The sequence below is a fragment of the Cyanistes caeruleus genome, chromosome 2, assembly GCF_971803275.1.
Source record: "Cyanistes caeruleus chromosome 2, bCyaCae1.hap1.1, whole genome shotgun sequence".
NCBI lineage: Eukaryota > Metazoa > Chordata > Aves > Passeriformes > Paridae > Cyanistes > Cyanistes caeruleus.
In genome coordinates this window covers 7,801,092-7,814,244 of record NC_141702.1, presented here as the reverse complement: position 1 = coordinate 7,814,244, position 13,153 = coordinate 7,801,092, and the positions used below count along the sequence as shown (strand labels likewise).

General features: G+C 41.6%; 1 protein-coding gene and 1 long non-coding RNA gene across 12 annotated transcripts in view; one reads left to right on the top strand and one right to left on the bottom strand.

Moving 5' to 3' along the window:
• KLHL29 (kelch like family member 29) overlaps positions 1–13,153 on the top strand; it is a 389,077-nt gene that overhangs the window by 241,552 nt on the left and 134,372 nt on the right. For 6 of the 11 annotated variants that reach the window (XR_015282702.1, XM_086875691.1, XM_086875697.1 and 3 more), the window contains 2 exons: positions 9,951–10,092; positions 10,831–11,379. Coding sequence is in view for 10 of the 11 variants with exons in the window: in XM_086875691.1 (XP_086731817.1) it covers positions 9,951–10,092; positions 10,831–11,379 (691 nt within the window). In the remaining variant the exon portion in view is untranslated. Of the gene's footprint in view, positions 1–2,625; positions 2,740–9,950; positions 10,093–10,830; positions 11,380–13,153 lie in introns of all 11 variants that reach the window. The other 5 variants (XM_086875695.1, XM_086875687.1, XM_086875690.1 and 2 more) reach the window with 1 other exon arrangement.
• LOC147654588 (uncharacterized) lies at positions 1,455–10,945 on the bottom strand. Its single transcript, XR_015282703.1, has 3 exons — positions 10,672–10,945; positions 9,004–9,045; positions 1,455–3,315 (listed from the first exon to the last, which is right to left on the bottom strand). It is a non-coding gene; the product is annotated as an uncharacterized LOC147654588 (long non-coding RNA).

Sequence of the window (13,153 nt, the reverse complement as noted above, 5' to 3'; positions counted from 1 at the left end):
AAATAGAGCTTAGTCTTGATGGTACCCATTTATCCTTGGATGACAAAGGAGTGTTTAGCATCACAAGTTGCCATGAACAGAGTAGTACTAAAGGATCATCCAATTCGCACCCAAAGTGAGAATGAGGTGTCTGGAAAAAATGTTCAGTGATGTAGCACAGTTCTGACAGGTGTACCAGTAACACTAGACCGAGCTATACCATTATCAGTTTTGCTTTAAATCATGTGGCTGTAGACAGCGAAGTATGTCTAATAGCCATTTGGTAGATTTATATCTTGGGATGCAATGTGTTTGCCATAAATCTTTTAGAAGGATGGTGGTTGAGGCACCTGAGGCAGTCATGCTAGTCCACGAATCCATTCTGCTGAAAGAAAACAGGAGAACTGGGCAGCTTCCTATGGGTAGCATGGAGATACAGAAACAAAATGAGCAGGAATGCTTTGATGTAAAACCTACAGAGCAGAAAAATTGGAGAAAACAGTGACTGTGTTACCAGCAAAACCTTATATTAGCACTCTATTGTAAATCAGATTAAATGACTGCCTCACTGCCTGATCCTGCACTGAACTCCTTGTGTTATTAAAGCTCTGAATCTGAATGGAAACAGGGTTGTGTCTTGAGATCTCATTCCCAAAAAACATCTGCCAGTCACGTCTGGTCAGAACAGCTTGGGGAATGTTTACCTTCTTTTAGGAACCAACTGGGAGATTGATGGGTTCGAGATGGTTTTGCACAGACTTGTTTGAATCTTAAAAGGCATTTTCATCTGTCTTCACAGAGGAAAAGGTTTTAATAACAGAGAAAAATAGGTTTTAATAAGAATCATTGAGATGCGTGATTTTGGGTTAAAAGGAAATGCAGTATATTGTTTTAGTGTTTTTCACTGTGTAATACATTCGCATTTCTCCTACACAACCAAAAATTTTAACGAGACCAGAGCAATTACAGGAATACCCAGATTTTAGACATTACCTTGGATGTAGAAAAAGGGATAGATTATTAAAATGTATAGTCTCTGAGAGATACAGCGCTCAAATGCTGTTTTTCACATCTTAATTTTAGTGACTGCATAACCTACCTCCATAAGATGCTCTTAATTAAACATTTCAATAGAATTTGAATAAAGTCTAATATATCTGGGATTCCTCCTCCACTCCCTAAAATATGATGTGAAATGTATTAGTCTTAATGCACATATCCCAGAGCTAATTGTTTTATCTTGTAAATCAGTTTCTCATCTTTTTTACAGCTTTTGCTTTCAGATATAAAAAATAAATAAATTCTAGATTGAAAAGTCTTTTTTGTTTTGCAGTAGAAAAAGGGGGAGGGGGTCAGCTTTCTAAGTGCAAAAGGATTTTTAGCTCTTTTTTAATTATTTACAAATGCTGAATTAAAGGACAGCAGAGTTTAAATTATGCATTAAATTAGCATGTTACTGATGGAAGACACTCAAAGAAAGTTGAAATTTTTTAATTCTTGTGATCCAAATTCAGCCATAATTTAATAGCTCAATTGATGTTGATGAACTTAAGGCAGTGATAAATCTGGACCTATAGGCTTATTTTTCTTTTTGCTGTGAAAGGTAAGCATGCTGTTTTTACAGTACTGTCTGTCCTTTTGCTTGAGAGTTGACTGAGTATACTTTGATCCTTTTTTTAGAAAAAGAATTCTCTGTTCTCCCTTAAAGAAAGCTTCCTGAGACCTGGATCAGATTATGAAAACTAAAGTGAGCACACAAAAGTGCTTGTTAGAAAGTGAAATATATGTGCAAACTAAATGTGCCCTTGATGATAGCCTTATTGATCAAGCCAAGTTAATAAATCACTAATATCACGCAGCACTGTTCAACACTCACAGGCTTATATTGGTTTTCTTTTTTTTTCCCTTTCTTTTTATGTGCCTGCTGTGTAGGCAGAGAACATGCACTTTCCTGCCACGGACTGTGTACTACAATTGAAATACTGAGTTCAGAGGGCTTGAATATAAAATGTTGGCATCCAATACAACAAAAGGGAACTTTTATAGCAGAAACTTAATACTGGGATTGGAGCATTTTACTCCCTAAGTATTTCTCTCTTTCTAATGCTTCAGGCCCTCATACAGAATGAAATTTGCAGTCTTGTTTGGATAATTAAAAGAATTCAATGGGAAATTTGGCATGAAAATGCCATATGGAGTGGCTTCTGAACCTAGCAATAGCCAGCATTTGCATTCAAGATAAATGATTAGTTTTCAAGAAGTCTGCCTTTTAGGTTGTTCTTCAGTTGCTTTGCCAGTACATAAGGGCAACATCCTTTGTGCACCCTTGGGATTCTGGTCTGACAAGCACTTACTCCGTTGTTGCCCATATTTCCTTAAGCCCTCTGACAAAAAGCACTTATGATGAACTGGATTTATCTGCCCGTGCCATGGGATGCCTGCAGGATCTCTGAGAGCCCTCTCGCGTTGCGCAGTGCATGTTCTCTGTAGCTGCTGCGTTGTTCCAGTGCCGCGCGTTTTCTCCTCCGTCGTGAGATGATTTTGCATTCGTAGCTTTGCTCTGATTTGGGGTTGATCTGCATGCAGACCGTGTTAGCAGAGGAGGTTCTGCTCAGGCTAAAGTGGGGCTTCTGTGCTCGAACCCAGTGTCGTGCGCTGATGTCCCTGGTGTCCTGGAGCAGCAAGTGTCGCAGCCGGGACCTTGGTTCGATACCTCAGCTCCGTTCCCTGATGTTCTCGCTGAGAAACGAAGGCAGCTGGGTGAGTACCTGAGCCTCTGCTGGTGCAATTTGCCAAGACAGAATATGAAGTAGCATTTATGCAGCACTTCTTGTCATTTCATGGTCCTGCATTCATTCCTAGCTAATGACTGGAGCACTGTTGTGAGAACGGTGGTTTTACTGAGCAGTCAGCCACCAGAAAGAAATAGATACCACCTGTGGTCTATTCACAACCCTTTTCTATTCTGTCTTTCTCTCTTCCATAATCTCATTCCTTCCCTTCATGAACCTGCAGCTAATGTGGATGCCGTAGAAAAGGTTAATGAGACAGAAGCAATTGACCCTTTCCCACTATGGAGTTATCTTCCATTGCATTGTCAAAGCTTGGGAATTTGCATTGTCTTAGTTATGACAGTAGCCAAGGCTCAGTCCAGGAAAGCTGGGGATGATTTTGGTGGTGGGAGGTAGTTGGATGTGCTCATACATGTGCCTTCTTATCAGCTCACAAACTGAGTGGTGAGAAGCTCTTCTCTCCATGGAGCCAGGATCAGGGCTGGGTAAAGGTGCTGATGCTGTGCTGGTCTGGAACTCCTGCAAATGGGTGGAATGCAACTCACTAAAGAGAGAAGCAGCAATACATTTCATTAGTTCAATAAGTTCAGTGGAATTTAACAAAGTTTAACAGTGGTTAAGTAAGGTTAAGTAAGTTTGATGGTGAGGTTCACCTTATTAATTACTGCATGGAAGAAGCGCACAAATGCAAACTGTTAGAACCAAGTTAAAATGTTTTGCACAGAGACTGGAAATGCAAAATGGTAAGGAAGATCCTCCTGATGAGTCACAAGGTACAGAGTGGTAGAACTTAGCTGCAGCCAGGTCCAGTCTGAGTCTCAGACAAAGGTCTGTATCTAATGAAGGAAATGCAAAGACTGAAGATGAGCCTTCTGTTGAGTCATAAGGTTCAGAGTGGACCCACTTGCTTTCTAAACTCCTTATGGAGCCTTGGAGCAGTTAGGTCCAGTCTTAGCTTCAGACTTGGACAAGGGGTTATATCTAATGGAATTATCTATAATAAGTTGATAATTAATATTGAGTAGCTACATGAATTAGTAATGTTTCATTAGTATTAATTTAGATTCCTGACAGATCTGCCATTGGTTAAAGGTCTCACTGTCTCAAGGAGACTTCTTGAGAGTTGTCCTAGCTCAAGGAAAGATCACCACCATGCAGGCAGGCTGCCTGGCCAGAAGAGCTCAAGAAGGCTCACTTAGGCTGTCCTATTTATGGAATAAAGTGGTTGGGTTATAGTCCAATTGCATGTGATGGAAAAGGTATGCATGAGTCTCCTTGTAACCACAAATTTATTTGTTCCTTGATTAATGAGTCTTGCAAAAGCCACCAGCTATTCATGTGTTAATCGCATGATCAGTGTTCCAAGCTCGTGTGCATTGATGCTCACTTTGTCACTGTTTCCTTCATAGTTTTTCAGAGAACGAGTTGAAACTAGAGAAGTTCTTGGCATGGACATGGATCAGACCTTTACTTCCTTTGCAGCCTGTACCAAACTACCACAGTTTGATTAAGGGGTGGAGTGCATCCATCACAGGGATGTGGGTCCACGGCACTCATGGGTTTCTCCAAGCCTGTGTCATTAACCTCGAGGTGGGGAGTGTTTTTAAATCCTCTGCAAAGCAAGAGCAGGTGAAGACTTTACCCTGCTGCTGAGCCATGTGTCTCTGAACTAAGGCTGTGCCATAGTGCTCTGGAGCTCACCCTGACTGGTGGCTCCTTACTTCATGATGTTTAAGGAGTTTAAGTATTAAATTGTTCTGTCAGCTCAAGAGGGAACTTAGACTTCTTTTGTCTTTTATGCAGGATAGTAACATTTTGCCTATGAGTTAACTGTATTACTCTCTTTCTTGTGGCTCCCACATTAGTTTTGGGAAGAGAAAAACGACTCTGTATCATCGCAGAATTGCTTGGTGATGGGAACTGTAAGGTAGATGAGTTCTCTCCACCCATGAGCAAGTCCTTGAATGAGGTTTTACTGCAGGACTGTTCTTTTTGTTCCTCTTGCACGCTGGCTTGTCAGTATCTCTTAGGTTTTTAATATGCTACAGTACATCCGTCTCTTAAAACAACAATTTGATTTCTACAGTCCAGCCATACAGCCAGTGCTAGGGAGATATTGTTGTCATCACTGCATCTTTAAAAGCTCTGCTTCCATCCTTAAGAGCTACTTTGGCAATGGACTAATCTCAGAAATATACTTGGGTCCTGTCCAGCATCGTATAGGAATTTACTCCAGATGAAGATTTATCCCTGTATGGTTCAGATTTTACATGCGTGCCTACAAATAATATCTGTTTCATGCAATATTTAACAGTAGGAACTACAAATTAGACCATAAACTCTTCAGTGCAGAGACCACAAAACTTTTTAGAGCATCAGACACATTGAGACTTTAAACCCAACCAGGGCCACCAGTCATTACCAGTTTGAGTCATAGAGAACAGCTTTAAAGGGAATTCCCTCATTAAACTGAAGTTGCTTTTACCCATGACAGGTCATAAAACCTCAATCTGTGGGAGGGAATGTTTGCCTCTGTGCATGCATGTATCTTAACCATTTTAATTTTCAATGGGAAGATAAAATAGACTGGCTTGCATATTAGATACATTATCTTGGTATTAAGCTGCCATTCCCAATCTCTTTTGGAAGACTGGAACAGAGATTTGCTATGTCTCATTCATCACTTTAAATGAAGGCCTTAGTAAAACAATTTTGATTGCTAGGAATCACAAATAGTATCCCTCTTTCCAGATTAGTTCTTTTTTGCTCATGAAACTGTTAGAATAGGTCTTAACACTCTGAGCCATAGCAGGATGTATGTCAGTGGTTCCACAAGCTCTGGGGAAGTTGCTCAAATGTGTTTACAAGGACCTTCCAGGCGGTGCTTGGTGGTGTTGAGCCTGGGAAGATTGTATTGGAATTTTTGTTGCTGGATTTTTGTGGGTTTTATGTTGGGTTTTTAAGTCCACTAACATACTCTTTGATGCTGTTAGTAGTACAATATGTTTTATATTTCCATTGATGTAAAAAAGGTCTTACTACAAGTTTAGATCTTACTTCACTACAGGTTTGTAAGGCTTAGGACTTAAAGTCAGACTTAGTTGCATCTATGCCTCCTCAACACCTAAGAGTAGCCATATACAGCCTTGTTGCTGTATATACCAAATCACTAATTCCCTATCTTTAACATCACTTTTGATGGCTGTGAACTCATGAACTTTCTTGTGGATATTCTGAAAAGCCCCATGAATCTGAAGGTTTTAATATTTTAATATAATAAGGTTCAGCAGACTAGCTATACAACAATTACTGTTGCCTATGGGCCTTTATGACCGCTTGAGCTACAAAAAATTGGCAGTCTGGCAACTTGTCTGTGTTAGTCTCATGTAATTCCAGAATTGTTCAGTCTTGCTCTCTTCTGCTTGTACATCTGTATTGCAGTTAATTTCCTTAAAACTGGGAGACAACTCCCTTTTGGAGTTCAGAGTGGCAGGTGATGAAATGCAGACTTCATCTGAACATTTTTATTGGTTCTTAATGGTGGCTTCAAACTAAAGAGGGAAATAATCCTGAGATTTGATTTTGGGGTACTTTATCCATGACAAAGAGCACAAATCAAACGTTTTATGGGTGCTAGAAAGATGCTGATGATTCCTTAAGCAGTCTTTGTAGTCTGCCAGGAATTTTAGGTAATTAACTAGCCAGTGCTGCTGTTGACTAGCTAGGCTTTAACACACCTTTTAGAAACCTTTTGGTCTTTTAATGTAAATAGACTTTTGGCAGAGATATATACCCAGTAGATTTTGTAATGCATTTCCTTTTTTCATGTGTTCTATGTTTAATTCAAACAAGCATCTGACATGAAAGCTAAAGATAAAAGTGTAACATAGTACAATTAGTTTCTGTGAAGTCTGGATCACTAATGGAACACAGCTCTTCCCCCTGCACAACTAGCATAATACAGGCCATTTTTTGGTCATTTGTGTTGTACATTAAAAGCATCAAATAGAGTCTTGGGCCTGAGTGAATGGACAGAAAGTTCCTTTGTTTGATAAGGCTGGAAATAATTTCACTTTCCTGAGACGCAAATGGGTAATTGCTGCAATCAGATCAGAGACATATAACACTTGTAATGTAACCCTTCATGTATTAAGAAAAATAAAGCAGAAATTAGATCAGAGACCAGAAGTATGTTTATATTTTAAAAGGAAGTTCACTAAGCTGTTTCTCTGTTTCCACCACCATTACTGTCTGTGTTTCATGGACATGTGTTGTGATTTCATACCAACTGATCTTTGGCACTTTCTGATCAAACAAACACAAGTTCAAGAGTACAGTTTGAAAGCAACCTACTGGATTTGTGTGTTTAAATCCACCGAGCTTCTAAGAAGCAAGTTTGTGAGAATGTTTAGTAAAAGAAAATCTGGTATTTAGTGAAAGTGAAGGAGAAGCATTTATTGACAGTAAACCTTACAACCTCCTTCCTCTTTTTTAATGCTCAGAGTATGGAATTCAGATCTAGATTTGGCTGCAGACTCTACCACTTTCATATGTATGTGGTATGGTGCTCTCGGTTTTTTGGAAAACAAGTTCCAAAATAAGCAACTGGATTTTTGTAGGATTTAGGAGAGCTGTGATATGTGATAACATATTCCCTTCTTTACACATTATGGATAAAACATACAGCTTATTTTAAAATTGTAGCATGTGTGTCTTCCTGTATTATTTAAGGTAGAGGAATATTTTATTTTCTTATTTTAGAGCAACACTGTTTTAAAGCAGCTTGGGAATGTAACAAAGTTAAACAGGATGTTGCCTGTCTTGACAATGCCTCACAATGATAAGTGTGTATTTCAAATCCACTGGTAAGACCCAGTTCATACAACAAAGAAATGCAACACACAGATGCCACATGTGGAACACACAGAACATGATTCGGGTTACGAATCCTCCTTTTTGTTCCTAAAAATGTCCATTTCTCTATATTGCATTTTCTAAAGCTTTACTTGAGAATAAATATTGGTGTTTCTGGGGGAAGTATTTTAGCTGATAAATAGAAAATACTGGTGGTTCTTTTATTTATTTATTTACTTACTTACTTATTTATCTACTGCAGAGTGCTTTGGCTGCTGTTAAACAGTTCAGCTAGATCCAAAGGGGTACTGCTAACATGGGCTGGTAAACCACCAGCAGTGTTGTATCCTCCTGTGTCAAATACCTTGTACAATGTAAAAGCTAAAGGTATTCAGATTTATCATTTTCTCAGGACAATTTATAAATAGAAAGCATTTCAAAGCTGAGACTTATTTCTTCCCCTCCTGCCTTTTCTTCACCATGAATAGAGCAGAGCTCTTAAAGCTCTTGACTGTCTGCATGTCCTCTCTTTATGTCTTTTCTGATGCCTTTTTATTTCAATTGAAAAAGTTATAGAGGTAGTCAAAATGGTGGGGACAGAAGTAAATGTGAATCTAAAACCAGAATATCATTGTCCTTGGTGCAAATAGAATTGAAAAAAAACCAGAAGAATTACATTAAAAAAAAAAACCAAAAAAAAAAAACCAAAAAAAACAGCCCCCAAACTATGGAAAAGAATAAATTGATGAGTTTGGAAAAATAACAGGCATAGGAAATAATATATTAAGAATCACATTTCCCTGTCTGCATCTGAATTTAACAAAATTCAGCATTCCCTGCTGGGGGAAATATTCCTATTGTGGCTTCTGGGAGCAAAGAGAGCAGCCCAGCAAAACCTGTGTCCTCTATGAAGGTCTGCACGCACAACTCCTGACCCCAGGAGCCCACTGAGGATAAAGCTCAGGTAGAAAAGGGAGTGGGTGTCAGGAGATGTCAGAGGCTCTTGGGTGAAGTGGGGAACACTGGAGCAGGGCAGGTGTTGGTGGGGAAGAAGGGCAGGCAGGAGGAAGCAAGCACCTCAAGGTGGATTTAAAAACAGGAGGACTGACTGATTGGCTTGGGGAAGGTGTGAATGAATTTGCAGAGGGCATGAATGGGTTTGCTAATGACTTCCTTTCATGGGCTGATCGAGGTACTCAGGATGAGTGAGCAGGCTGCTGGTGTTGACAAGAGATTTCATTGGTACAATGTGACCCAGGGCATTTATGGAGCTGCTGTACCCCCATCTCTGACCTAAATTACTTCCCAGATGTGAGGCAAACAAACAATCGCTCAGACTGGTCTCATGTTCTTTATGGCTTCACTCTTCAATACTCACTCAGCAATAGGCAGCTGGTTCCATTTGCTTGGCTTAGAGGTTCTGACACCAGTAAAAACAAAAGAAAAACAAAAAACTTTTAATCTTCCAGCAATGAAATACACAGCAGACTTAAATAAATGAGACCTGTTGGAGCACCCTTGTTTTCTACAAGCCTTTTCTCCGCAAAAGCATTGTTTGGGAAGGTCCCCTCAAATTGCAGCAGGGGTCTGGTGTAGCAATTAATCCATGCGATAGTTTCTTCATCAAGAGATCTCTTTCAGATCATGTCTGCTTTGATGATTATTCAGCCCAAATCCTTTCTCTCCATTACAGTTATTTTAACCTCTCTGAAGACCTGCCAACATACCCACTTTAGCAGCCAGTGATGTTATGCTGCTTTTTTTTATTGGCATTCAATTTCAAGGGTTGACAGACAGTAAATACGAAGACTTCTCTTTACTGTTCTACAGTAATTTGTTCTGCAGTTGTAAATAAGTCTCTCTTGTTCTGCCTCCTGCTAAACAAAACTCACTATTTTTGGAATAAATTCAGCAAACAGAAGATTGTTCCATTTTATGTAGCTGCCATTGAGTAGATATTACCATATCTGGGTTGTTGTTTGTTGGGTTGGTTTTTTTCTTTTATTTTTATGGCAAATGAAGCAACTTATTTCTGAAAATACTAGTTTGTTGTGGATTTTTTTTAAGGTAGATCTATTACATTTCCAGAAGCATTTTTTTCAAATATATTGTATTTCCATATGGACATCCCATGCAAGCCTGGAGGACAATCACAAAGTCACGGAACTGTCAGGGTTGGAAGGGACCTCTGGAGATCTTACAGTCCAGCCCCCAAATGAACGATATCTAAAGATCTTAGGATATCCTCTTGGACTGTAGCAAAGCAAGCTACTAATCCAAATAGTCAAAACATTTTTATTCTGTATTTTTCTTTCTCTCTGGTAGACACCTTGCATTTCCAAGACTGAAAATCAGCCTCAAGGACTTGCAACAAGCGTCAGGTGGGGACAGACACCCATCAATCAGTCCACGCCCTGGGACACTGATGAGCCCCCATCTAAACAGATGAGGGAGAATGAAAACCCAGGTATGTCTCTAATCTTATTTGTAATTCTACCAGGGAAAATCGTTCAAAGCAAATTCAATGCACTATCTCCGTTTGCCTCTGTAAATTAGACTTCATTGTGAGCCCTTTCTTTTTTCTTTAGCAGGGGTTTTCCCTCATTGTAAAGACCCCTCAAGTTTCTCCTATGCTGGGGCTGATATGAATGTATTAAGATGCTGCAAGTTCATTAGAGTGGGGGTTTTTTTTAACCTTCTCTGCCTTCACTAGGGGGAAAGGCACTCTGTAATACTTTAAGACTTCTTTTATGTCCAGAACTACCTGAAATGATTTCCAGCTTCCAGACACATATCATACATTGTGCTACTATGCCAGACGCCTAATTACAATGTCTTTGTAGTGGCTGGAGCACCATTATTATACACACAGAGTGTTTGTCAGGGAGCCGTGAAAGCACAGTGGGAAAAGAGGTTAATTTTCTTGGAAGCGTGCGCTAAAGCTGCATAAAGTGCAAAATACATAAAACCGCAAACATGCCGCATGTCACCTGACGAGTATTTTAACGATTGTGCTCACATCGCTGCAGCAATTTTATGCACTTACTGCTCGGGAATGGCTCCAGATCCCAAGCTGCTTTAGGTATTGTGCAGCGGGGCGTGTCAGCGCCATCCATGGGTGCGGGAGGGGAAGGATGAGGGTGTCGATGTCTGTTCTCCCCCATGCCAAGCCCACCGCCATTGCCGGCCTTCCTTCATGCCACAGGTGCAGCACCCTGGGTCACCACGGTGGCAGCGGGCAGCCAGCCCGCCCTCATCACGCACTCCTACGGGATGACTCAGCCGCCCACCTTCAGCCCGGCCGCCAACGTCCAGGCCCCTGTCATCGGCGTCACACCCTCCCTCCCGCCGCACGTCACCCCCCAGCTCCCGCTGATGCCAGGCCACTACCAGCTCCAGCCTCAGCCCTCCCAGCCCCTCAGCAACATGGTGGTCAACCTCCAGAGCCAGCCCTTGTACACCAACAGCCAGCCCCTCAGCATGTCCTCCATGAGTGGCGTGGGCCCAGTGGCCCACCCAGGCCCCGGGGCGGTGGGCAATGGCCACCTGGCCTGCCCCATGCTGCCGCCGCCACCGCCAGCCCTGCCCTCGGCCGCCCTGCCCAGCAGCGCGCCCGCCACCAACGGGCAGGCGGCTGCCCCGCTGCCCCCCAACGCGGCCGCGGTGGGCGGCCCGGACAACACCAACGGGGTGCAGATGCTGCGGACGATCGGCGTGGGGAAGTACGAGTTCACGGACCCCTGGCACCCCAAAGGTAAGGCGGGTCAGCTCGGCCTCCTCGAGCGCGCAGCGGGGGCGGGCGGCGGCTGACCCTCGGCATCCCTGCCGCTCTCTGTGGGCCCGCCAGCTACAGCGGCCGCCTATGCGCTTTTCTAAAATGCAGAGTTTTTGTGAGTTGCTGACGACAAAAAGCAGCGTGTTAACAGGAGGTACGACAAGCTGTGGGCGAAATGTAGTGAAAAGCAGCTTTCAGGCCCATCAGATAAGCCAAGAGTAAAGAAGCTGTCATCCCATGCCTCTCCCTGTGAAATCCACCCCATGTTTCCATCCGACCGCTGTTCTCCTGGCTGCAGTTGTGCATCTGCCACAACAATGACCACTTTCTTCAGCCCTTGTCTTCTCCCCACTCTGGTAGGAGCTCAGACCAAACACAAGCCAAAGCTGACTGCAGCTGAACAACCCAACATGTTCAGCATTAAGGGGAAAACTTCATTACCAGCTTCATTGGGCTCAAATGCTGCAGAACACATGACTGAATAGTCATGAGCGTTCTGAGACGTTGACCTTTTCTGAAGAGTACTTGGTAAATAAGCCCCTCTGCCGGGTCACAGTGGAATGTTATTTCCAAGTATCTTACCCCAGACACTTAAAAACTACCAATGCTCTGTGTGCCGAGTTTCTAATTACATTTGCAGAGTTTTCCCTTCCTTACAAATCACAACTGGGCCACATGTACAGGTAAAGCAAAATGGAGTTTACGAAAATATTAATGCAGACCTATCAGCAAAATCAATTAAATTGATTTTGTAAAAAAACAGCACCTTCATTAAGTCTGTGATATTTTATGTATGCATTTGTATTCAGACACAATCCATGTGTTAATTATTTATTTGGCACGAGCTATTAAGTTCTGTTGTGTAGCTCTGAATTAAAGACAAGGAATCTCTATTAAAAATGATTAGTCCAATAACTCTTCCTGCTCTTTACATAAATTGTACTTTGGTATGTGTAAACCCTTACTTACCAAAGTTCCCTTGAAAAGGAGCTCAGATACAATCTCAGCAGTACTTTTGTAAAACTAGATATGTGGATTGCTTTTAAGTTTTCAACTCCAAACCCCAACTATGATGAGGGCTCTTGCTGGATGATGAGCTTCTGAATTTTTCTTTGAGCTCTCTGTAGATGGGCTTTAAATGCCACTAGTCCAGTTGGGTAGCCAAAAATTAACCAACAATTTTAAGACTATTGTTAAGTTTTTTTCCTTTAAAAAAGAAGAAAAAAAAAAACCAAAGCTCACAAAAGCAATTTGTCAGGTCACGTTTGCAAGTTACAAACCATTGATTTTGTAGAAGGAGAGAGGGGAGAGATTTATTTTCTAATCCTGGTAGACTGAGTTCTGCTGGATGTCTCTCTCCTCCATAGGAGGTATTTGTCTTCTTAGAGGCATCATCTCCACTTTCCATAGCCACCTATCCCAATTTGCTGCACTGGGTACTCAGATGCATGATCAAATTAACACAATTTAAAGGATTACTTGGTGTCACTGGAGACATGTGCAAATATACAATACAAGGGAAAACACATAAGCTTAAACCACTTTCACGGCAGTAATTTGATCACATATCTGAGCCCTAGTGACACTAACCTAGTGAGACAAATGAGCACGTCAGTGACTGCACACTTGAGGTTAAGAATACTCCTAAATGCCTCGCGTGCTTAGGGCCAGCAGCATGAGCTGTTATTTACTCTTCCTCCATCAATTAACCTTCAGCAGATCTCTGGCTAGCAGATGAAGTAAACTTCAAACC